General features: G+C 42.5%; 1 protein-coding gene across 1 annotated transcript; it reads left to right on the top strand.

Annotated features, from left to right (window-relative positions):
* The first annotated feature begins 868 nt into the window (after positions 1 to 868).
* Positions 869 to 25375, top strand: LOC136611758 (tetraspanin-18-like). Its single transcript, XM_066591584.1, has 7 exons — positions 869 to 925; positions 1763 to 1957; positions 3516 to 3590; positions 17149 to 17247; positions 18899 to 19078; positions 19745 to 19828; positions 25328 to 25375. The coding sequence occupies exons 1-7, from the start codon at positions 869 to 871 to the stop codon at positions 25373 to 25375; spliced, it is 738 nt and encodes a 245-aa protein (XP_066447681.1).
* The last annotated feature ends 1682 nt before the right edge of the window (positions 25376 to 27057 follow it).

Genomic DNA, 27057 nt, shown 5'->3' with positions numbered 1-27057 from the left:
CAGCTGTTTGGGTACACAGCAGGGCTAAGAAGGGAAGCATCTGGCTTTTGATGTGCAATTTTTTTTGGACTGGTTTTTGGATGTCATTAGAGATGAGCGAGCGTACTCGGAAAAGCACTACTCGCTCGAGTAATTTGCTTTATCCGAGTATCGCTGTGCTCGGGCCTGAAGATTCGGGTGCCGCTGCGGCTGACAGGTGAGTCGCAGCGGGAGAGAGGGAGAGAAAGATCTTACCTCCGTTCCTCCCCGCTCTCCCCTGCAGCTCCCCGCTCCGTGCCGGCACCCGAATCTTCAGACCCGAGCACAGCGATACTCGGATAAAGCAAATTACTCGAGCGAGTAGTGCTTTTCCGAGTACGCTCGCTCATCTCTAGATGTCATGTTGCTTTTTCAGAGTCTACTACCAGTGTAGTGGATTGAAAATGGCTACATGGGTAGCATATGAAAAACATATGGCTCTGGGTGGAGTTAAAGTGGTTTGCTATTTACTTAAAATTGCTCCACAACCTCTCTGTAGTTTCTGGTTGCTGCTGACTAGGACATGTGACTGCTGCAGCCAATCACTGGCTATAGAAGGTCTTTGCTGTGGTCAGTGACTGGCTGCAGCAGTCACATGTCTGGGTAAACAGAAACCGAGAAGTACAGAGTGGCTGTGGGGCAACTTAAGGTACTGGGAAAACCCACTTAAGCAACTCCCTTTGAACCATTGAGCAACATGACATGTAATATATACAGTACAGTTGTCCAGCCAAACATCCACCCTGAGGTACATTTAACAAGTATAACATGTCTATATTCTCCTAAACTTATACAATTTAAAACAACTCTATTACAAATCTTATTTTGTAGATCAATATAGAATTACAAAATGGGCATCTTACTCTTCATGAAGTATATGATGTTTCTCTTCAATGCACTCATATTTGTAAGTATTCAGTTTCTTAATAGCAAAGTAGGATATACTGTATGTATAGTATATAAAATGTTTGCGAATTATGGAAGCTAAAATACAAATACATGATTTTCTTACAACATTTTCACATATCCCAGAATGTTTTTCATAGCAAGATATATTTGTATTTATATCTCCTACTGCTTGTGCAGTGCCTACATATTTTGCAGCCTCTGCAGAGACTGACATCACTCTGAGGGATACATTCAGTTGATGACATAATTCTCAATGATACCTTTCCCTATTGGAGTTCACCATTTAATTTGACTGGTATATCCTGAATAGCAAAATATAGTTATTAGTACACTGCAGTGTGGTACAAAAGATAGGGAGCACATAAAATCTCCATGCAGATATTACCCTTGGTCAGATTCCAAACTATATCCTCAATGCTGCAAGGGTGCCACTGTGTTGCCAACTGTACTATAGAATTGTTTACATCAAGGCCTTTTTGGCAGAGAGCTTTAGGGACCTTTCACACGGAACAGAATACTCCAACAGCATTGTGGAATATGCCATACCTGAATTTCACACCAAAATCCGCACTGCTAGCTGCAGATTTTGATGCAGAATTGCCATCAGGATTCTGCTACTTTCAATTCTGCACCAAAATCGGCACATTAGTAGTGCAGATTTTGGGGGTGAATATTCTACAAGGGGACAAATTCCGCAATATTCTCTTCTGTGTGAAAGGTCCCTTAGAATTAAAATATTTCAAGCATATTCTGTTGGTAAAAGCAACGTGGCTATCTTATCTAATGTTGCTGTCTTTTACCATTCTCTTTGATAATGTATTGCATTTCCTTGCAGTTGGGAGGCATATGCCTCTTAGGAATAGGGGTATGGATTGTTGCTGATCCTGATGGATTCCAGACTCTTTTCACTACTAACTCTTTATTAAGTGCTGGTGGCTACACCCTGCTTATTGTTGGATTAGCTCTTTCACTACTTGGATTCCTAGGATGTTTTGGAGCACTTCGGGAGAATAAACCACTGCTCTTAGTGGTGAGTCTAATTTGTAGCAGATTTGTAAAAGCAGAGGTTTTGTGGATTAATTTAGATATTCTCCAAAGAAAAAATATCTAATTATGGATGTTGACTACTTGTGCAAAGTATTAATAACATCATAGCAAATACTGCAGGAATACACACAAACCCATATAATATATGCTAAATAGAAATAAGCGAGCATGCTCGTCTGAGCTTGATGCTTGTTTGAGCATTAGCATACTCAAAAGTACTTGTTACTTGAGCGAGCACCACGCGGTGCTTGGGTGCTTGAAAAAATTTCACCCTCTCCTCCCCACATGTTTATTTTTTGCTAAAGTGTATGGAAAATAGTATTTTGCATACACTTTAGCAAAACATAGACAGTGTAAAATGAGTACAGTCTTGTTATATAGTGCGAATAGACAGGACACACATTAATTGCCGGCACCCCTGAGTTGTTTTTCATGGAAGGGCTTCACATATAAGACCTTTCCAGAAAAACAATAATTTTCGTGTAAAAAAATAAATAAATAAAAAACAAACTTACCTCTCTGCCGCTGCCGTGTCCCCCGCAGGGATGCAGAACACATCTGCCGCATGCGGCACATGTTTCCTTCATCCTCGCTAGTGAAAATAATTCCCTCCTGCTGCACCTGCCACATCTGTGACGGATGCAGCAGAGGAAATCTTCAATTCCCTACCGCAGCTGTCACACATGACAGCTGCGGTAGAGGATCCTGCTGCTGGTTCCCTTTTATTGGATTTCTGGGAAGGGCTTTAAATATAAGCCCTTCCATGAAAAACCAATAAAAGTAGTAAAAAAAACAAAAAAAATACATACTCACTTCCCTACAGCTGCCGCGGCTCAGCTGCATCTTCTCTCTGCTGTCCCCAACTCTGTAGTGCTGATCTATCAGCAGGCAGGAATTTAAAATCCCCGCCTGCTGAAAGAGCTGATTGTGATTGGCTGAGGCGCTCAGCCAATCACAGGCAGCTCTCGCATGTCATTTATTATGAGTGATGCTTCTAGAGGAGTATACCGTTATAGCATGGTACACTTAGGAATATACTGTGTATAAGTCAAAGGCACACAAAGGTACACTAAGAAATAATTGCAGTTTTTGGTGGGATGGAGTAACAGTCTAGTAAGAGACAGTAACGCTGCAACAAAGCATTGCCAAGTTGGTACCTTGCTAGTTCTGTAGTAATCTAAACATTAAATTATTAAGCAACTTGAAAGGTTTTTTTGTTGTTTTTAGTAATTGTAAACCTACACCTCATGCAACACTTTATAAGTGTTTTAGTAAAGTTTCATATGCTGTTTCCCTGACTTGTTCTCTAATTCCAATGATTTTGTATCTGCTTATTAGTAAAATTAAATAAATTGCTGTATCTGTATAAAAGGTATGTAAATTGGTAAAAAATAATTGTAACATTCAGTGGGAAAACTGTATTTTGAATATTCAACACTTTGATCTATACAGGTTTCTTTTTTGTTCCTAATTCTTTTGCATGTTCTCCATTTCACATTGCATACTTATTGATTGTATATTATACTTTTTGTTTATTACAGTTCTTTATACTTATTTTGCTCTTTTTCATTGTGGAACTTGTTGGTCTTATTCTCGCCTTGACTTATCAGAAAATGGTAAGCCATCAGTGAATATACAGAGAAATTATTTTAGTTCATTTTCGACATTGTAAAATACTTATTAGAACCTAATTTTTTCATTTTTGATCATTAATATTTTCTTCAAGTGCAAGGAGCGCCAATAGGTGCAAAGTTTTTAACATTTGCATGCAAACATATATAGGGTTATTACTAGAGATGAGCGAGCGTACTCGGCCACGCCCCTTTTTCGCCCGAGCGCCGCGATTTTCGAGTACTTCCGTACTCGGGCGAAAAGATTCGGGGGGCGCCGTGGGTGAGTGGGGGGTTGCAGCGGGGAGTGGGGGGGGGGAGGGAGAGAGAGAGAGAGGGCTCCCCCCTGTTCCCCGCTGCTACCCCCCGCTCTGCCACGCCTCCCCCCGGCGCCCCCCCGAAACTTTTCACCCGAGTACGGAAGTACTCGAAAATCGCGGTGCTCGATCGAGTAATTACTCGAAACGAGTAGGTCTGCTCATCTCTAGTTATTACAAATGATCTTCCTGATTTGACACCCCCATAACTCACGTTTAATGACACTCAAATGCATAAATTTGATATCAATGAAAACAGAAACTCAAAGATGTTTGTTGTCTAACATTAAAAATATTTGCAGCATCAGAGGTATTCAGTGTGAGCCCCCTTTCTCACTCGACACGCATCAAGCCTGTAGTCAAGTTCCTGCCATATACGTTGTACTGCAACGCAACTGACTGATCCAATGACTTCTGTGATGCATCCTCGCAGATCATGCAAGGTAGATGGTAACTAGAGATGAGCGAGCACCAATATGCTCGGGTGCTCATTACTCAAGTCAACTTTTTGTAATGCTCGAGAGCTCGTTTCGAGTAACGAGCCGCATTGAAGTCAATGGGCGACTCGAGCATTTTTGTATGGAACCGATGCTCCCCATAGGTGATGACTTGTGAAACACCAGAAAACATCAGAAAGTCATGGAAACACTACAGAAACGGACAGAGAAGGGCAGGGGCAGCATACATGGCTGCATCTGAGGCTCCCAGATCCCACTATTAAGCCAAAATGGGGGCAAGACCCTGGTGGTCACCCCCCTAACAATTTACTTGGGACAAACCCTCATTAGCAAGGCACACGCGCTGGCACATCTTAGCCAAGCAATCAAGGACAATCACTGCCTGCGGGTGACACCGCTGCCTCTTCTCCTGGGTTACATGCTGGCATTGCAGTCCAACCCCCCCGCATGACCCTCCCTGCACAGCGCGCACAAAAGTTTCCCTGCACAGCATTCAGCTGCCCTCATGCCACACGCTTGCTTCATAGCCACACCACCCTCATGTCTATTTATAAGTGCGTACTGGATGAGGAGGAACCGGAGGCACACACTGCAGAGGGTTGGCAGGGCCAGGCAGCGACCCTCTTTGAAAGTGTGGGCGATAGCCCACAATGCTGTTGAGAATTGATGATAAATTGAGGTGCGATCATCATTCCAATACCGTGCCACTAGAGATGAGCGAACGTGTTCGGCTCCGCCCCTTTTCACCCGGACACCGAACTTCGCGAGGAATTCCGTGTTCGGGCGAAAAAAGTTCGGGGGTCGCCGTGGCAGCGCGGGGGGTTGCGGCGGGGAGTGGGGGGGAGAGGGAGAGAGAGAGGGCTCCCCCCTGTTCCCCGCTGCTGCCGCCCGCGCCGCCGCGCCTCTCCCCGCCCCCCGGCGCCCCCCGAATACTTACGCGCGAACACGGAAGTCCTCGGAAAAGCCGGTGTCCGGGTGCGTAAGTGTTCGTTAAGAACACGTTCGCTCATCTCTACGTGCCACCTTTGTCACAAAATTGTCAGGAGCCGCAAACGTGGGCATAAAAGGGACTCAGGTGCCAGCACTTCTACACATCTCCACAATGCAGCAATACTCTGTGTGGGAAGCACGTGAGCGGGCCCAGGGTCAGGCTCAGTCCCAGCCTCCACCTTGTGTGACCCAAGTTGCCGTGCGTTACATAGCAATGGGAAATGTGTCCCCACACAATTCATTCTGTGTAGGTGTCAGATAGCTCAACACCGCAATGGGAAGTCTTTGAGTTCCTTGGGCTCGCCTATGCTGTCGGTGCACAAAGATGGTATTACACAGGAAGAAATCAAAGTGCCCAAACATGGCAGAGTTTTACCCCGCCAAGGACCTCGGCCCACATTTCTACCCTAGTCAGTCAGTGTATTTGTGCCATACAGGTAAAACACCGCAATGGGAAGTCTTTTTGCACCCACAGCATAGGCGAGCCCCTGGAACCCAAGGAAAGCATTACACATAAAGAAATCAGAGCACCCAAACATGGCAGTTTCACCCTGCCAAGGACCTTGGCCTCGACTCATGCCCTCATTAATCGTGGGCATAAAGCAGACTCGGATGCTAGTGCAGCTGTGCACGTCTCATTAATGCAGTAACGCTCCTTTTGTTTGGCCTAAACCAGTGTCTCAGATAACTGTGGTAACACTAAAGAAAATACATGTTGTCCAGCACTGACCCCAGACCCCAAGCAGGAGGAGGAGGTGGCATAATAAGGCCGAGAAACCATGACCGAGGTAGGACCCTCAATACTCTGTGTGGGAAGTACGTGAGCGGACCCTGGGTCAGGCTCTAGCCCAGCCTCCACCTTGTGTGACCCAAGGTGCCGTGAGTTAAATAGCTATGGAAACTCCATGGGTCCCCACACACTTCATTCTGTTTAGGTGTCAAATAGCTCAACACTGCAATGGGATGTCTTTGAGTTCCTTGAGCTCGCCTATGCTGTGGGTGCACAAAGATGGTGTTACACAGGAAAAAAATCAAAGTGCCCAAACATGGCAGAGTTTCACCCCGCCAAGGACCTCGGCCTTGGCACACATTTCTGCCCAAGTCAGTCAGTGTATTTGTGCCAGATAGGTAAAACACCACGATGGGAAGTCTTTGTGCACCCACAGCATAGGCAGACCCCAGTAACATTTCTGTAGCAAGAGTATGGGCGGACCACAGTAACATTTCTATAGCAAGAGTATAGGTGGACCCCAGTAACATATCTGTTGAAAAGTATAGGGAGACCCCAGTAACATTTCTGTAGCAAAAGTATAGGCAGACCCCTGTAACATTTCTGTAGCAAAAGTATAGGGAGACCCCGTAACATTTCTGTAGCAAATGTATAGGCAGACCCCTGTAACATTTCTGTAGAAAGAGTATAGGTGGACCCCAGTAAAATTTTTGTAGCAAAAGTATAGTGAACCCCTCAAACCATTCAGTAGAAACTGCATAGGCAGACCCCAGTAACATTTCTGTAGCAAAAGTATAGGCAGACCCCTGTAACATTTCTGTAGCAAGAGTATAGGCGGACCCTAGTAACATTTCTATAGCAAGAGTATAGGCGGACCCCAGTAACATTTCTGTAGCAAGAGTATAGGGAGACCCCAGTAACATTTCTGTAGCAAAAGTATAGGCGAACCCCTCAAACCATTCAGTAGAAACTGCATAGGCGGACCCCTGTAACATTTCTGTAGCAAAAGTATAGGCAAACCCTTGTAACATTTCTGTAGCAAGAGTGGAGGCGAACCCATGAAACATTGGTGTACCAAGAGTATAGGAGAACACCTGAAAAAAGTTGGTTACCAAGAGTGTAGGCGAAGGCCGGAAAAATTAGTTAGATAACAGTATAGGCGAGGGGCAGAAAAATTGGTGTACCCAGAGTACCAGTGCACCCCTGAAAAATTGCTCAACCGCGAGGGCAGGTGAAACCCATAAACATTTTTTAAAGATACAGCTCCCTGTTGCTTAATTTGTAACAGAGCCTGGAGGCAGCCCTGTGAAAAAAAATGGTTTCTGTTAAAGTATCAATACTTTTGAAACTTTGAAAAATTGTAAAAAACTTTTAAACAGAGCCTTTTGGGCCGCAGAAAAATTGGCAGTTCTGCGTGATGACATGCTGTTTTAGGAGGAGGAGGAGGAGGAGGAGTAATAATATCTGAGAGTGATTGACAAAGCTAATTCACCCTTTTTTTAGTGATGATAGAGGATGTATTTTTCTCCTGTTGCAGCGAAAAGAATCATTAGGTTCCGTTTCTTTCCGTCGGTGGAGAAGAGAAGTCTGGGGAAATCCAGCATTTGTTCATCTTTATGAGTGTAAGCATGTCGGCACTGGCAGTTGACAGGCGGGTATGCTTATCTGTGATGATTTCCCCCAGCTGCACTAAACACCCTCTCTGACAAGACGCTAGTGGCAGGGCAGGCCAGCACCTCCAGGGCGTACAGCACAAGTTCGTGCCACGTGTCCAGCTTTGACACTCAATAGTTGTATGGAGCAGAGGCATCACGGAGGATAGTGGTACCATCGGCTACGTACTCCCTCACCATCTTTTTACAGTGCTCCCTCCGACTCAGCTTTGACTGGGGAGTGGTGATAGTCTTGCTGGGGAGCCATAACGCTGGCAAAGGGCTTGGAGAGTGTTCCCCTGCCTGCGCTGGACATGCTGCTTGATCTCCGCTCCTTCACTGCTACTTGGCCCTCTATACTGCGTCTTCTGCCACTAACGCTGTCAGAACTTTAGCATCACTTTTTCCACCAGGGCGCTGTGGTATTGTATCATTCTCATACCCCTTTCCTCTTCGAGAATGAGAGTGGAAAGGTTCTCCTTATACCGTGGGTCGAGAAGGGTGTACACCCGGTAATCCATGTTGGCCAGAATGCGTCTAACGCGAGGGTCACAGGAAAGGCAGCCTAACATGAAGTCAGCCATGTGTGCCAGGGTCCCAGTATGCAACACATCGGTGTCCTCACTACGAAGATGACTTTCAGGATCCTCCTCCTCTTCAGCCATACACGCTGAACAGATGGGAGGCAAGCAGCATGGGTGGGTACCCTCTGCAGTGTGGCCAGCTATCTCTTCCCCTCCCCCTCCTCCTCTAAAACGCGCTGAGATATAGACATGAGGGTGGTCTGGCTATCAAGCGACATACTGTCATCTCCCGTCTCCTGTTCCAACCGCAAAGCGTTGGCGTTTATGCTTAGCAGCGAACTTCTCAGCAGGCAAAGCAGCGAGATGGTAACGCTAATGATTGCCACATTGACGCTCACCATCTGGGTAGACTCCTCAAAGTTTCCGAGGACCTGGCAGATATCTGCCATCCATGCTCACTCCTCAGTAAAGAATTGCGGAGGCTGACTACCACTCCGCCGCCCATGTTGCAGCTGGTATTCCACTATTGCTCTATGCTGCTCGTACAGCCTGCCCAAGATGTGCAGCGTAGAACTCCAGCGTGTGGGCACGTCACACAGTAGTTAGTGCTCTGGCAGCTGAAACCGACGTTGCAGGGTCCTCACGGTGGCAGCGTCCGAGGTGGACTTGGGGAAATGTGTGCAGACGTGGCACACCTTGCCGAGCAGATCAGACAAGTGAGGGTAGTTTTTCAAAAACCGATGAACCACCAGATTGAAGACGTGGGCCAGGCATGGCACGTGTGTGAAGCTGCCGAGCTTCAGAGCGGCCTCCAGGTTATGGCCGTTGTCACACACGACCATGCCCGGTTGGAGGCTCAGCCAGAGGTCGGTCTGCTCTGTCAGGCCCTGCAACAGCTCATGGACCGTGTGCCTCTTGTCACCTAAGCTGATTAGTTTCAGCACGGCTTGCTGACGCTTGCCCACCACTGTACTGCCCCGCCGCGTGCTACCGACTGCTGGCGACGTACTCACACTTCTTAATTGAGAGGTAGACGTGGCGGAGGAGGAGGGTTTGGAGGAGGTGGCATAAAACACCACAGATACCAGCACCGAGGTAGGACCCGCTATTCTGGGTGTGGGTAGGACGTAAGCTGTCCCAGGCTCTGACTCGGTCCCAGCCTCCACCAAGTACACCCAATGTGCCATCAGTGAGATATAGTGGCCCTGCCCGCCAGCACTTGTCCACGTGTTCGTGGTTAAGTGGACCTTCCCAGTAACCACATTGGTGAGGGCACGATTTATGTTGCAGGAGACGTGCTGGTGTAGGGCTGGGATGGCACACCTGGAAAAATAGTGGCGACTGGGGACCGAGTAGCGCGGGACCGCCGACGTTATCATGTTTTTGAAAGCCTCCGTTTCCACAAGCCTGTAAGGCAGCATCTCCAGGCTGATTAATTTGGCAATGTGCACGTTTAAAGCTTGTGCATGCCGATGCGTGGCGGCGTATTTGCGCTTTCACTCCAATGCTTGTGTTAGCGACAGCTGAACGCTTCGCTGAGAGACATTGCTGGATGGAGTGAAGGATGGTGAAGGTGAGGGTGTGGGTGCAGGCCGGGAGGCGCTCGTGCCTGTGCCCTGGGAGGGGGATTGGATCTGTGTGGCAGTTTGTGGCACAGGGGAAGAGGCAGTGGTGTGACCCGGAGGCGGTGAATGGCCTTTATCCCACCTTGTGGGGTGCTTGGCCATCATATGCCTGCGCATGCTGGTGGTGGTGAGGCTGGTAGTGGTGGCTCCCCGGCTGATCTTGGTGCAACACAGGTTGCACACCACTGTTTGTCGGTCATCCGCGCTCTCACTAAAAAACATCCACACCTTTTGAACACCTAGCCCTCTGCACGGAGGCTTGCTGCAAGGGGGTGCTTTGGGAAACAGTTGGGGGATTCTTCGCTCTGGCTCTGCCTCTACCCCTGGCCACTCCACTGCCTCTTCCAACCTGTCCTGCTGCTGTACTTGCCTCCCCCTCTGAAGCCCTGTCCTCAGTAGGCTTAGCAAACCAGGTGGGGTCAGTCACCTCATCGTCCAGCTGCTCTTCCTCTGAATCCTCTGTGCGCTCCTCCCTCAGACTTACTGCCCTTACTACTACCTCACTAACAGACAACTGTGTCTCATCATTCTCATCCACAAAAAGCTCTTGAGACAGTTTCTCCAAGTCCTCAGCCTCATCACCTGGACTCCGGGAACTTTTCAAAGGTTGGGCATAGGTCACGACAAACTCCTCAGGTGAGAGAGGAACCGTTTATTCCCACTAATGGCAGGTACCCGAGAACAGTTCCTGGAAGTCTGCCTGCTCAGAATATGTCATTTTCATAGAGTGAGGAGGCTGGGAGGAAGGAGGAGCAGCCAGAGGATTCAGAATTGCAGTCCCCAGGCCGGGAGTAGTGTACTGTGTAGAAGACTGGGTGGTCGATATATTGCTGGACGCGTTTTCTGCCATCCATGACAGGACCTGCTCGCACTGCTCTGTTTGTAATAAAGGTCTACCACCTGGACCCGTAAATTGTGACATGAAGCTGGGGAGCCCAGAAACTTGCCTCTCTCCTAATCCCGCAGCAGCCGGCTGTGATTCACCATGCCCAGAAACTCGGCCTGTGCCCACACTCTCACTTGGATGCCCGCGTCCTCGACTCTTACCCCTACTCCTCATCATGGCAGATTAAGAATAGAGCAGGACCCAAATAAATTACCCCACTGTACAGCACTGACAACTGTGGCTTAATTCACCGCACACAGAGACTTGTAGATAGCGGAGGCTCTATGCTGTGACTTGAAAAAATTAACCAGCTGTCTTGCGCTGATACCTAGGGGTAATTTACTGCTCGCAGAGACTTGTAGATAAGAGAGGCTGTATGGAGTGGGAGAAGACTCTAAAGGCAGTGGATAGTGCTGGTAACTGCGGCTATCTGAACCCCACCCAAGGAAAGGGTATTGTGAGACGCTCTGCACAGCGGCAGACCTGAAATACTTTGCAGTGTCCCAGGAAATATTACAGTACTGTTTAGCGGTGAGACGTCTGTCTAATGCACTGCAGACATAGAACAGTATAACTGAAGTAGTTTGCAGTAGGCTAGGAAATGTTAGAGTGCAGTTTCACAGTGAGAGATGGTTGTACGGCACTGCAGACTGAGAACGCTATTACTGAAAGGCTGGGACTAGGCCTAGATGCGTAATACAAAAATTGATGCACTACTGCTCCCAGCCAGCCACAACTATAATGCACACGGTGAGATGAAGCCCTAAGAAGGACAGTTGGGGTTCTTGTACAGAGGATCAGGAGGACTGTAAAACTTTCCCTATATTCGTTGCTGTGTCCCTACACTCTGCCTTATGCACTGCACACACAGAACAGTTTAGCTGAAATGGCCTGCACAGCCCTAGATGCTTAAAAAAAATGGTGCACTACTGCTCCCAGCCAGCCACAACAGTAATGCACACTATGAGGAGTAGCCCTAAGAAGGAACATTGGGGTTATTGACGACAGTGTCCTACTCTAACACTGTCCCTATATCAGCAGCAGCACTGTCCCTTACCTCTGCTAGCATGCGTCTGAGGCGAGCCGCCGGCGGGACCAGTTTAAGTACTCGGTGGTCACCTGATTGGCCCAGCCACTCACTACTGTGGGGGTGGGGGTGGGGGAGGGCTGGCATATCACAGCAGGAAGTGGTAATGCCTTCCCCACATGTCTATTGGCTAGAAAATGGCACTAAACATGCGGGGAAGGAAATGCAATTCACTCGAGCACCGCGTGGTGTTTGACTCGACTAATGAGCATCTCGAGTACCCTAATACTCGAACGAGCATCGAGCTCGGACGAGTGTGCTCGCTCATCTCCAATGGTAACACTCCCCCAGAGAAAAAAATTACAAAGCGCAAGGTCCAGGAAGACATTTGCTGTCATCATGACCTGCATGGCCAATCCATAATTACTTAATTTTCAATAATAAATATTTCCTTTAAGTGCAAGGAGAGGCATTCGGCGCAAAGTTTTCACCATTTCTTACTGGGTTATTACAATTGATTTTCCTGTTTTTGAAGCTGCAATGTGATTGGTTGCTATGGGCAACTAGGATACTCTTACTGATAGACAGTTTTATTAAATTAGGCCTAAAAAGTTTTATTTTGCCGTAGTTATCACTAGGGGAATATGAGACCAAATGGCTACCAACAAAGACAGTATAGTGTTTTGTGTCCTTGATTTTCATGTCTACCAGTCTGTTATTAGTGTGCAACATCCTTTTCAAACAAAGTCTGGTGAAGTTCCACCCAGTGGTCACACAATTCGTACGTGGTACACTAATATTAAGAAAAAAGGCTGCATCTGTAAGCGAAAATCATCCAGTCATCCACTAATACTTGTAGAAACAGTGGAGCGAGTTTTACACAAAGTCCTCAGAACTCCCCTGTCAGAGCAAGCAGAGTATTGGACATCCCACAGCCGACTTTGTAGAAGATTCTGCACAAACATTTGTGAAGTTATCTCTACTAATTGCAATTACAGGCTCTGAAACCAGACAACAAAACGGAGTCCTTTAGGCAACAGTATGCAAACTCTAATGGAAAGTGATGGTTTCATGGAACCTTTCGGTTTCAGTTAACAAATGTAATTTCAGAATTTGGAGTAGGTAAAACTCACATGCCTACGTGGAGCATATTCACAACTCCCCCAAGGTAAATGTGTTTTGCGATATAACCTATAGGAAAATGTACGGCCTCTTCTTTTCCATGTGGAAACAATAACTAGGATTTTGTACCTGGACATTCTACAGATATCCCAGCTTTCATATTCCAATAGCACACACCCACACCGCCTCCCCATTTTCACAATGAAAATAGAAGTGAGCTCAACAGGTGTGCAGGTTGTAACAATAGTGAACTTCTTCCTTGGCCTCTACATTCCCTGGACCTTACTCCTTGTGATTTTCTTCTGTGGGGAGTGTTACAAATAGTCTAACTGCCACCCTTATCACCCAGCATGCATGATCTGCATGGACGCATCGCAGAAGCCATTGCATCAGTCCATCTTGATGCATTACAACATGTATGGAAGGAACTTGACTACAGGCTTGATGTGTGTTGAGTGAGAAAGGGAGAATACATTGAACACCTCTGATGCTGAAAATATTTTTAATGTTATACAACAAAATGTTTTGAGTTTCTGTATCTGAGTATCATTAAATGTGAATTATGAGTGTTTGCAATTGGGAAGATCATTTGAAATAACACTGAATATGGCATGGTGGGAAGAAAGATAATTTTTTTCACCAAATAACCAGTAGGCACATCATATTTAAGCAAAATGTTGATTCAACTACCATATTTTAATAGTGTGGAAAGAAAAAAAACATTTACAATATATCAGATTTCGTATCATATATTATTTGTATTCAAGACCATCTAAAATGTAGGAGGGAAAAAACGTCTAGTGTGGACAAGGGACATAAAACTTCAAACTTTATTAAAGTATTTAAAAGCAATCCAACGCATAGTTCATATCAGTGACCCCTGATGTGTTTCGGCCGTATTGTCCTTAGTAGTAGCTGTCACTAAATGAGCCAACTAGCATATTTATGAGAACATCATACATAAATAATCAAAAACACATGTAAAATCAATAAAGGTAACCTGTCATATTCCATTTGCAATAACAACATACAAGCCATCATATCCACCAATACAGAAAGTGAATCCAGGAAGAACAAAGGGTCGTGTGACCCTCTTGCAACATATGCAATATAGCAAAAGATATAAAAAAAATAGGCATCAAATGATATTACAAAAAAGGCTCCGGCCCAGATATATAACCTCAATTCCAAAAATGTTGGGACACTGTCTAAGATGTAAATAAATAAAATGGAAACATTTCTCACCTTCAACTTCTGATATGTGATCTATGTTCTATTGTGAATACAATCTGGTTATATAAATGGTTATCTGAGATTTCCAAATCATTGCATTGGTTTTTTTTTACGTTTTTGGCTTCAGTCACACGGGCGCATCGGCACCCGTACACCGGCGCCGATGCGCCCGTGTGACTGACACCAGCAGACGGCCGTACCTGAAGACAGCCGTCTCTCTGCAGCGCCGGAGGAAAGAACATGTGACCGGCTTCATTGCCAGTCATGTGTTTTTTTCTCCGGCGCTGCAGAGAGACGGCCGTCTGCAGGTACATCCGTCTCCTTCCTGCAGTCACACGGGCGCATCGGTGCCGGTGTACGGGTGCCGATGCGCCCGTGTGACTGAGGCCTTAGATAGCATCTCAACTTTTTTGAAATTCAGGTTGTGGAAGGACAATGTAACAGAATATAGAGCTATGCGTCCAAAGCAAACAATTAAGTCCAGAAAATTCTGCACATGCAATCATTGTCTACAAATGTTCTATACAATGTGTATGATTCCTTAGCCCAAATAACTCTATAGAATAAATGTGTATTGCAGATGTAAAGTTGAAAGCGATGTTTAAATTTGTACATAACCATCGGCCATCTGTATAATTGACCACATGATCAAAAAGGAATGTGATCCATACAACTTAAAAAGAGGCTTGGAAAGGTCAAAAAATTCATTATATTCAATTATGAATAAGCATTAGAATAAAAATGTTTCCATCAATTGATTACTTAATGTAACTGTGGTCTTGTTTTTATTTCCCTGTCTTGTAAGCGCTGCAGAATATGTTGGTGCTATATAAATAAAGATTATTATCATGCAATATATATGATTGCTTAATCCAAAGACTTCATAAACCACCAATGAATATGAAATTCAAAATGAGGCTTAAGGCTCATTGTTACCACTGCCCATCTACAATGCTGATCACATGATCAAAAAGAATCATATGATCTACACAGCTCAAAATGACACTTAGAATACACATGTAACAAATATTTAGAGCAGGTTTATGAGACATCACTGATGACGCCCCTGCTGGCCTCCCATTGGTAGTGGTCACGTTGATAAACAACCCACCATTATAAACCAAGCACGAGAGCAGTAGCCAGCAGCAGTGTCATAGCAGCACGCAGTAGGAGGTGAGTATGTGTGTTTTTTGTTTTACAACTCGTCCCTCCTACTGACACCAATGATATAAAATGTCAGAAAATCCCATTAAATTATTAGATAATAAAACTGGAGGACAAGTTAAAACTTCTCCTAATAGCAAAAACACTACTGGTAATAATATGCAACTTGTAATCAGCAAAAACATACATTTGTGGTTGAGATTTAAAGGCAATTTCAAATGCAGTACTAATGGAGTACAAATAATTCATACCCATATTTATACAGATAATGCATATAAGATACAGGCTTTCATTATTTGAGATGTTGAAAATTTAGTATATGTTGTAGAGTGTACAACAAGCTGTTGAAAATATGTGGGGTGTACAACTCGTAAACGAGCTCTTAATGGATAAAATTAATCCAGTTTATAAAAACATCACCGATGCCTGAAACACTTTGCTAATGTGATCTTAAAGCATTCTGCTGATACAGCACTGAAAGAGTGAGTAAGCCAGTGAGGGGAGAAGACAGGCGGAAGCACCTTTTCCACCAAGATGCTTACTGCATCTTTAAATTGTACACAAGACATCCAGGAGGGCTTAATTGGTTTCACTTGGTTAATGCCATGACTAAGAGTGGTAATGCTTGAAACATGTAGGTGTAATGTCCCACAGCAACCGAGGCACGAGGCACAACACCGAGGAGCTGGCGGGATAGAGATGGCACTTGTCATGGTGGCTCTACCAAACTCCTCCCCAGAAGGACACGTATGGCCTGAGGCAAGGCACCACTATGCCTTCTCCAGGCAACGCTAGGACAGTGGTTACCTGTATAGATGTGTAGTGGACTGAAGAAGTTGTCACTCGTGATGCCACCATTCCTTCACACTGTTGGTTGTCCAGCTGAGAAAATAACAGATTCCACACACGATGAAAGTTGTATACTTCAATCACTGGGAATGGGCAGTGACTGGAACTTTACTTCTTTAAAGATAACTTTCACACATCAGGGCAGGAATAACAGTTGACAAGGTCAGGGAGGAGAACACAGGATGACAGTCCTAGTTATCTGTATGACTCTGCTCCTGGACAGAACACACACACTCCAGGACACAGGATGAAACCAGGCCTACAGGCTGGGTTATCTGTAAGGCTCCGCTCCGGAACAAACACACCGGAGGTGGAAAGAACACTGTGCTGACACTCACTTACAGACGGAATACTGCATGGCGGGCTCCTTACTTCCACTCACTCAAGGTAGGGATTCTGGGATGGGGACATCAGGATACCTCTCCTCAGCTTCCATACCTCACCCCATGAGGGTTGAAGGTACCCCCATGTGGCCGGCATTACTATTGAATCAATGAAACTCTGAACACCCTCTTGCACACACTGCACTCCTATTTATACCTTTCATACCCACGTGACATAACGATTGGTTACAATTTCCAGGCATATCCCAGACATCCACATACATTAACCTCGTACACTGCAGCTGTGCAATACACATAACTAGAGATAAGACAATTTGCACGGTGCATCTACACTGAAGACATGACATGTATGACAGTTATGGGGGGGGGGGGGCAGATATATAGACTTCAGGCCACTACATAGGCATTTTAAGCATTGCATGGCATTGAAACTGGTTTTAATATGCTAATTAAATAAAGAGAGGTTTTATGGATATTGGTGATGCTGGATTATATGTGTATATTCTGTTAAGCCGACATACACTTTTTCAGAGTGAATGCACAATTTTGTCTGTACTAGAATTGTGATTTGTTTTTTTTTGAATAAATATTTGCTTCCAGTTACCAAAATGCCTACCTTTAAATTTGGTTATCTCCTTTTCAGATAAAGGAAGAGCATTTTCTGCTTGAATTGCAGACGTATTACAAAGGAGACAACGCTTCTGAAGTTTTCAGCCAGTCCTGGAACTCCATTATGATTGCAGTAAGATTTGCTGAGTGTTGTTGCTAAGGATAACTACAACAAATCAATACGAAATAATGTCATATTCTTAAGTAAAGCCAAATTATCTACGTACTTTCTGTATTAATTTCTTGTCGTTTTTTGAATCTATGCTTGGGGTTGTTCAATAGAAATATTCATTGTTTAATTCATTAAGTCCTAGTCATATGGTGGACACATAGATGCCTAGCTAGTTACAGTACAGTTACAAGAGTTATGTACCTATATGATCATCACATAACCAGGATTATCATCCATTCAAAGATTCATGTGGAATAAATACAAGATCTTGAAAATTATGAAAAATTGAAACAAAAAGTTAACTGAAGAAAAAACTCACACTACACCTCCATATCCACTCCATATGCACTTTGTGATTTAAAGCATGAGACAGGCATAGCCTTAGAAATACAACACCTCCTAAACTCAAAAGATCTAAATATATAATGGTCATACATGCCTGTGAACGTTCACAAAATCACCAAAACTGAAAAGGCCAAAAATCTGATTTGAAACAAAGAACTTTAAAAAATTTAATACTCGTAAAAAAATATGTAATTTACACAACATGAAAACTTTAAGCACTTTCAAAGCTTCAAGAAAGGCAACTTGTAGAATGTAATATTTCTACTACAGTAAGTAGTTTACTGGTCATGACCACCTTCATGTAATATGCATTGATTTCAGAAAAATTTACAAAAAGTTTGACTGGGCAAATGTAAAGCAAGTAAAGTAAAGCAAGAAAATATAGATCAAGGTGTGCAGAGTTTATATATTTCACAAATGCCTATATCTAGAGATTGGGCTTCTATATAATGCACACCCCAAATACTGTAGCTAATATATTTCCAAGATCTAGTTTTTCAAGAAGCACACCTTGTGCTATCTATAATACATTTCAAAGAGTTATGCTGCCTTCATGCAATTCCTTAAGCACTGAGTAAGCATAGAAATTGCATTTAAAATCAAGTGTATAACTATAAATCTGACCCAGCATACCTACAAAATTTGATATTTTACTATTCACATGTTGAAAAACATGATTTATATAACCCAAAGCCATTGTACAACCAAATTTGAAATATTTTTTAGCAAATAGATGCTATTAACATTGTAAGAAAAAAAATGTACCCAATAATTTATACTCATGATCACTTCTGCATCTATGGCCCGTTTCAGACAAGCATATGGAAACATGTCCATATTATGGATTCGTATTACGGATGTGTTCCAGATGAAAGTATTCATCAGTATTTGCTAATGAAAATAATAGTCTTAAAATTTGCCCAATAGAAGAGGGAAAAAATACAAACAATAGGTCACGCTGCATTTTCAAAAAACGACTGTAAAAATACGGCCACGTAAACTCATATATAAATTTACATTAGCTTCATATCATGGTCCCCAAAACACAGACCAAATACAGCTTTAGTATATGTTCGACCAACAGTGTCCTTATAGTGAGTTTCAGCAAAAAAATTGCATGAAAAGCCAATAAAATGTTTATTCACACACAGCTTGTGCAAAAAATGCATACTATAAAAAAAGAAGAATTGGCAAATCGCAGAGTTGTATCTCTTGATGTCTTGTTTCAATGGTACTACATTATTTTTTTGTATTTCTCCCTGTTTAGCTGTCCTGTTGTGGTATATCCGGATTAAATGACTTTGATAACAGATCCCATTTCCACCACCTGCATCCTTTTGCACCATGGCCAGATGCATGCTGTAAGCGTGACAACCCAATTTTATCTGGAGTCATAAAGGACAAGCAGAAGTGCATGGATAATACTCCAGAATACACTAATAATCAGGTATTAAACTTGCTGATAGCTACCAGCATATATTAACTAGACCTATACAGTACCCTATAAAAAAAAACTGACATCTCGGGCCTGAAGAAGTCAAGTTGTCAAATGTCACCTTTATAACCTTTGTTAAAAAAAAAAAGAAGCAGCAAATTAGAATACAAGGAAAATACATAGAAAAATGTAAATCTCATGCTCTTATTTATGTGCTGTCCCTATTCTGGGGTGTCCTGGACATGTGCCAAGTTTGCTTACATGTCAAACTGAACCCTGTATGTGTAAAATATTTATGATTAAGTGAAGTTATAGTATTCAATTTAAGTATTACTGATTGTTGCTTTTATATGTGATTCTATGATTATATACTTGGTTTATTATTAAAAGAGATTCCATTTATGTCTCATAGTAAAATGTTTTTAAAAAATTAAATATTACAATTTTGCTTTTTGTAGTTTTATTTGTGCATTGTTCAAAAATAGAGATCAACAGCTGACTTCGAAGGGGTGTATAGATGTAGACTCACAGTTTTACATTTATTGCAGTTTATTTCTTTCTTGTATATAAAACTTTCAGTTACAATAGAAATCAGAATCTCGTAATTTTAACTTAGATCATTACCATTAATAAATGTTATTCTTTAATACTATGTCCTATTCTCTCACTTTCCACCAGGGCTGTTTTATTACCATTGCGAGAGGTCTGAAGAAATATATTTCCATATCTGGAGCGGCTGGCCTAACTGTACTTGGAATTGAGGTAAGTTACTTTATTGTCATCAATATTATCACCAATAAATCCTGCTAATGTGCATCATAATACAGATGCAGAGCCATCAGGTCCAGTTTTAGATAAAGTGTGGCCCTGGACAGAATTAAAAATGGGGCCCCAAATACTGGAATACTGTATTAAGGACAGTCACATTCAAGATATTCCTGTGGCAGAGTGCTGCAGCGCTGAACTGTAGTACTTCCAGGGCTGTAGCTAGGGTTTTACAAAAAAATAAATACTAGTTATCAAATACCATGACTAAATATTAGCACAATAGACTGATTAAATATGACATGCATGCAGTTTTTGAACAAAACGCACTATATAATGACATATACAATAATACCACCACTCCATGATCACTACCAGTATTAGCATCAGAACATAGGGGGGTAGGGGCACAGAAGAGAGGAAATAGCAGCTTGATGAAATTAAATGGTTGTGGGGGTAGTGATATCAGACAGAGCCCCTTTAAGAATGCATTGGCCAGTGCACTGTCCCATAGGGAGACCTGACATACGTGGGGAGCTGGGAGGGTATAGTGCTGATGTGTCATGGTGGCACTTACCAACTCCTTCCCAGAGGGACACATGCAGCCAAGGCCAGAGTATCACTGCAGGCCACCAAAGACACCCCTAAGATAGGGAATGCCAATCACACAGGATAATGGGGGTTGTAGTTGTCACTGATGACGCCACTGTTCCTTCACGACCTGGTATGATCCTCAGTGGAGAATGAATGCAGTCTCAGACAGTTTCTTAGAACCACGGGTCCCTAGGAACGGTTAGAGCCCAGCAAACGTTACTTGAAAAGTTGCAGCTGTGGAACACTCACACCGTAGATGACAAGACAGGCTTGCACAGTGCATCCACATAAGACAAACATGTATAACATTTATGGAGGGGACCAGGATGGTGTACTGGGTCACTAGACCAGCACAAACAACACACCGCACCCCTGGCAAACAGTGAGTTTTAAATGATGGAATTGCGACAAGCCAGGCATGTGTATATATATATATATGTATAGAATGTGTGTATATATATATATATATATATATATATATATACACATGTATATATATATATATAATATATATTCCATTCAATTCTGCCAACGGCATTTAGATCTCTCAACCAATGTCTGGGGGTCCCGTACAACAAGGGGGCTGTGCGGGTGTCATAGCAGCCGGGGCCTTCTGAAAGGCACTAGGGCTGTCATGGCAGAATGCCTATCAAGCCATCCCTGTGACATTGCTATGGCATTACATCATACTGCTGGAATGATCAAAGAATCACACGTTGGGGTCCCCTGTGGGGACTAAAAAAAGGGAAAAATAAAATCAATAAAGTTTTACTAATTATTAAAAAAAAAATAATAAAAATTTTAAAAAACACCTTTTGCCATATTTATGGCTATATGCTATATATTTTCAATAAAATAATCTAAAAAATTAAAACAAAAATACATATTTGATATTGCTGCGTCTGTAAGAGTAAAATGTATCAAAGTAATGCATTATTTACCCCACACGGTGAACATTGTCCGAAAAAAAGGAAAAAGAATGCCAGAAATGCGCTTTTTTGGTCACTCCGTCTCGAAGAAAGAATGCAATAAAAAGTGATCAAAAAGTCATATGTATTCCAAAATGGTAGCAACGCAAATTACAGGACAACCCGCAAAAAATGATGCCTTGCACAACTATGTCGAGGGAAAAATAAAAAAGTTATTGTGCTCAGAAAATGGCAACAGAAAATAATTAAATATCTTTAAAAAAAAAGTAAAAGTAGTACAGCAAAAAAAGCTATATATATATTTGGTATCATAGTAATTGTACTGACCCATAGAATAAAGTTATCATATCATTTTTGTTGTAGTTTGTGTGCCGTAGAAACAAGACGCACCGAAAGATGGTGGAATTTAATTTTTTTTTCATTTTTCGACACTTAGAATTTTAAAAAAGTTTTTCAGTACATTATATGGTGCATTAAATAGCACCATTGAAAAATACAACTCATCTCGCAAAAAACAAGCCCTCATACAGCTATGTAAATGATAAATAAGGGCGCCCACCCACTGGCGTTTTTTTACCTGCGTTTTGCGTTTTGCGTTTTTCCTGCACAGGCATAGAGATAACATGTGTTCCTGTCCACTGGCATTTTTTTTGCGTTGCGTTTGCGTTTTTAACATAGGAACTGTCAGTTGCATATGTGTCCTTATTTTTCTCCTTACCCATGAATGTCAATGGAAATTAACGGAAAAATCGCGGAAAACGCCGCGAAAACGCCGCGAAAAACGCGCGGGAAAAACGCGGAAAACGTTTAGGGTGGGCGCCCTAAAGGAGTTATGATTTTTAAAAAGGGAGGAGGAAAAAAAGGAAAATGAAAAAAAAGCTTGGTCACTAAGGGGTTAAGGGACCTTTCACTTGAGGCAGAATAGGCCGGACAATGTACTGCAAGATATGGTAAATTCGGCACCTAAAACCACAGTAACCTGCAGATTTTGAAGCAGAATTGAAATTGCTTTAAACCTGCCTGCAATTCAGCATAAAAATCCACAGTTAAACCTCCGGATTTTGGCGTGGAACTCTGCAGCTGCAGACTTGGGTGGTTCCTGCATCTAAATTCCAGCTCGTGTGAAAGATCCCCTCAAGTACAGGTCGTTTTAGCTACAGAAAGTAACTGTGGAATTTCTCTTGCGTTTCTGCAGATGGCCAGAGTTTGCAGAATTTACTGCGTTTTGTTACATAATTTGTGTATGTAATTGCATTTTTATAAGAGGATTTTCTACTGCGGAATGTGTTGTGTTTTTTGTGAAATGGTGGTGCTAGTTCTTGCTTTAGAGTTCACCCTGGTAAACTTTATTAACAAACATCCACAAACACAGATTTCCAAGGGAATTCAGAGCATTTCCACAACGGATTTTCCAAAAAATGCAGCCTTAGGGCTTATTTACACGAGCACATATGGGCCGGTGTTTTCACAGCCAGCCGATATATGCTTACATCTTAGCAGTTCCCCCTTCCCTCCTCCTCACCATCTCTCTGCTTCTCCCCTCCGAGCGGTTTGCAATGGGAGTGGGTGGGATGGGGGCGAAGCTAAGCTCCCACCCCCTCCCCTTGTCCATAGCCAGCAATGGGAGTGGGCGGGACAGGGCGGAACGTAGCTCTGCCCCCATCCCGCCCCCTCCTATTGCAAACGCTGTAATGGAGGAGAAAGGCAGAAAACCGGTGAGGGGGAGGGAAGGGGTGAACTGCTTAGATGGAAGCGTATATCGGCTGGTTGTGAAAACGCCGGCGGATATACGCTCATGTAAATAAGCCCTTAGGCTAGTTTCACACGGTGATCGCAATTTTGCCACAAGAAAATCACGGCAAAGACACGTCTGTTTTCCCGCGATTTTTGAGCGTCATTTATGCTTTTTTTTTTTTAGAATAATCTTGCATCGCTGCCACGAAAGTCAATGGGACGTTCTAATGTTAAAAATACATTGCATCGCATGAAAATCGCAAGTTTGTGCGCTGCGAGGTGATAAAAAAGAGTCTCCATAAGTAAACATGATAAATAAAAATCTCGTTCACTTGCCCTGTACTGTAATAGCTGGGAAATTTCCACATGGATTCTGCTAGCACAAATTCTGCAATGTTTACTTGTTTACTGCCTGTGTGAAGGCAGACTGAGGTCAATTCAGGCTGCAATCACAGTCTATATTTCAGGTATACATTAGGAATACTTCCTATATATTCCTCTGTATGCCACTGTATGTCGCCCATTCTGCGCAGTATTCATTTTGTTGTGTTATGCCAGCGTATGGAATAGCACTATAAAGGGTGCTATTCTATGCAGCTGAAAAAAGTTATATAGGACCAGATGACTGAAAGACTGAAAGATTTAGCGATCTATTTGCATAAAGTGTTAATGAGTGACCATTAATTGCCACTAACACTTTATCATCTTCATTTGCATGTAAAAGGACCTCCACAAGTTGTTTGCAGAACTCAGCTTGTGTTTAAAAACACGTCCAGCTGTGCAAACAGCTGCTGACACACTCCATTGTTCTCCTCATGGCTAGTGTAAGCATGCTATGGAGAGAACATCCTGCTTTTGAAAGATGAGCAAACTACATTCAAATGGAATGTATTTGCTCAGTCTTTCAGCGGCTGAATGATGGATTTTAATTGAACCACAATGCACCATTCAAGCAAAAAGTGCACGATGCCCGCATTTACATGTACCGATTATCACTCATTTTTGCCCGTTTGGACAAATTTTGAGCGATAACCATTGTATGTAAAAGAGCCTTAAGCTGTTTACTACTATTCCTATGAAAACAAATGCCCAAAAGTCGATGAAACATAGAAATGAATAATTTCATAGACACAAAGTGTATCCACAATCAGAACATTTACAGTGTTTTGCTTTATTTATTTATAAACAGCACTGTACACATACAAAGCCAATTGCTCACTTAATTATGATTTTTCTGTAAAATTTTAATTAAACCATGTGCCCCTTTACTTTCCCCCTAATCTCCTGAGCTCAGAGCTTAGAGTAAGAAACAGAAGGCGGGGTGCAGTGACCAACACTACTAGTGTGTGTGATGAAGATGCCGGATTGGACGGCAGGACAGCAGGACAGTCCTCAAAATCCAGGACTGTCCCATCGTATCCACGACTATTGCACGGTAGTGCACAGTGAATGTAGTTTGGTGGAATTGTTACACACAATTAACACAAAATATATAGCAGAAAATAAAAAGCTAATGTAAGATGTATATTCCATGACAAACATCTTAATACGGTTGTTTCACTCACATACAACGTATCTAGGAACAAGCATTGTTTCGTGGTGTTTTTCCTGGTGTTTCAAGCATTTTTTTTGCCTAAAAATGATGCAGCTACAGTAGAAGCTACATGAAAGTATATAGGGAAATGAGATACACACTACAAACAATGCTTTGCTGGTGGGATTTTGAAGATTTTTTTGGTGGCCTCTTCAGTCCTGTCATTTTTTTCAAATCACAGCATGCATTTTCCCCAATATGCTTTTGTATAGGATGCCAGAAAAAACAGATGTAAGGCCCCTTTCACATCTGCATCTGAGGCTCTGTTTGAAGCCTATGACTCAGATTCCTCGGAAAATCCATGACTAATTAGTGCAGTATGTAGTGTTATTTTGTCTGACAAATTGCCAGCTGAAATGCTGAAAACCGGACAGACGCCATTACAGTCAATGGAGTCTGTTCGGGTCTGACACTGTGGTTTGAGCATTTTTAATGTTCAGCTTTGAGGACAGAGCCGAACAATGGAAATACACAGGAGCCCCAAGTGTAGGTGGGAATGGGGCCTTACTAATGTAACAAATTAACACTTGAAATCCATGGCATTGTTTTGTAAGTAAGAAGATGCAGAAGAAAAGGATATATGTGTATGGAAAACTTTTCTAAGAGAGCCTTTGTCTGAAGCTATGTACCATTTCTTGCCCACAGATGTTCGCCATGTTCTTTTCTCTATGTCTGTATTACAATTTTGACTAGAAGACCTGCATGAATAAAGAGGATAAACCATTATCAAGTGTGAACATCCACTGAAATGTATTTTTACAGTAGACTTCTTTCACGCATTGTCAAAAATGTAAGTCACATTGAAAATAACGTTTAAGGAGGATCTGTCAGCCTTCCTGACCAACCTGCTTTAGTAAATATTTGTGTTCTTCATAAAAGAACAATGTTGGAGCATATTGCATCTTCTTGGAACTTACTGTTGTGTATTTCCTCTGTTGTTCTTTTTGGAAATGTATGTATGAACTGTCTGTTACAATTGTCCTTGTAAAATGGTCCTACCACAATCTGACACTGTCCAATCAGTGCTAACAGTTTCACACAACATAGACTGTTCTATGAAAAGGTTTTCGAGAATTGTTATTATATGAAGAATACAAGTATTTCATTAAACAGATAAGTCAGGAGAGCAGATGGGTCTTCTTTAAAAAATTCATGCAGCACACTACGGCTCATCCATCTCTCGCTCAAACTCATTCCTCCTGTGGTATGTACAGACAGTTCCTGTTTTTGAGTTATGTCACTTATGTTTACTATAGTTTAAAGGACCACTCCAGTGATTTTCAAAATACATTCATAATGAGGCTATTCCCCCCAGTATAGAGTATATAAGTTGGCTGTTGTTACTCTGGTTAGTTATTTACTTCTGTCTGAAACTCTTGGCCTCTTTTTCCTCAGATAGTCATGTGATCTCATTTCTGATTAGCTCAGATCCATTTGGGGTTATGGATTCATTTTCTAGTCAAATTCTAAACTGCTTAGAGTGGTGACACTGGCACTCCTGTACTAAAAGGCCCCAGGGCTGCCTTGGGAGATGGCTTGATAAACTGCCTATCAAATTGCAAAGCAATTGCATCAAAGCATCGCATGTTGTAGTCCCCCAGGGGGACTTAAAAGTAAAGTAAAAAAAGATCAATAAAGTTTTTTTAATTGTAAAAAAAGTAATAAAAGTTGAAATCACCCCCCTTTTGCCATATCTATAATTTAAAAATCTAAATCATGAAATAAAAATAAGTATTTGGTATTGCCGCGTCTGTAAAAGTCCGATCTATCAAAGCAGCCCATTATTTACCCCGCATTGGGAAGTCCTCTGAAAAAAAAAAAAAGTACGCTAGAAATGCACTTTTTCAGTCACCCCGTCTCCCAGAAAAAAAGCAGTAAAAAGCGATCAAAAAGTCGTATGCATTCCATATGCATTACTAACTTAAACTATAGGACTTCCCACAAAAAATGAGCTCTCACACAACTAAGTCGATGGAAAAATAAAAAAGTTATTGCGCGCACAAGAAGACTGCAGAAAATAATTGAAAAAAATTAAATGTCTTTGAAAAAAAAAAGAGCAGTATAGTAAAAAAAAATGATACAAGTTTGGTATCGTTGCAATCGCACTGACCCATAGAATAAAGTTATCATGTTGTTTTTGTTACAGTCTGTGCGCCGTAGAAACAAGACGCACTGAAAGATGGCGGAATGTCATTTTTTTTTTTTATTTTACTCCACTTAGAATTTTTTAAAAGCTTTTCAGAACATTATATGGTACTTTAAATAGCACCATTGAAAAATACAACTTGTCCTGCAAAAAACAAGCCCTCATACAGCAACGTCGATGGATAAATAAAGGAGTTATGATTTTTTTAAAGGGGAGCGGAGACTGGAGA

Source organism: Eleutherodactylus coqui, chromosome 1, assembly GCF_035609145.1.
Source record: "Eleutherodactylus coqui strain aEleCoq1 chromosome 1, aEleCoq1.hap1, whole genome shotgun sequence".
NCBI lineage: Eukaryota > Metazoa > Chordata > Amphibia > Anura > Eleutherodactylidae > Eleutherodactylus > Eleutherodactylus coqui.
This window is presented reverse-complemented; position numbering and strand designations above follow the sequence as displayed.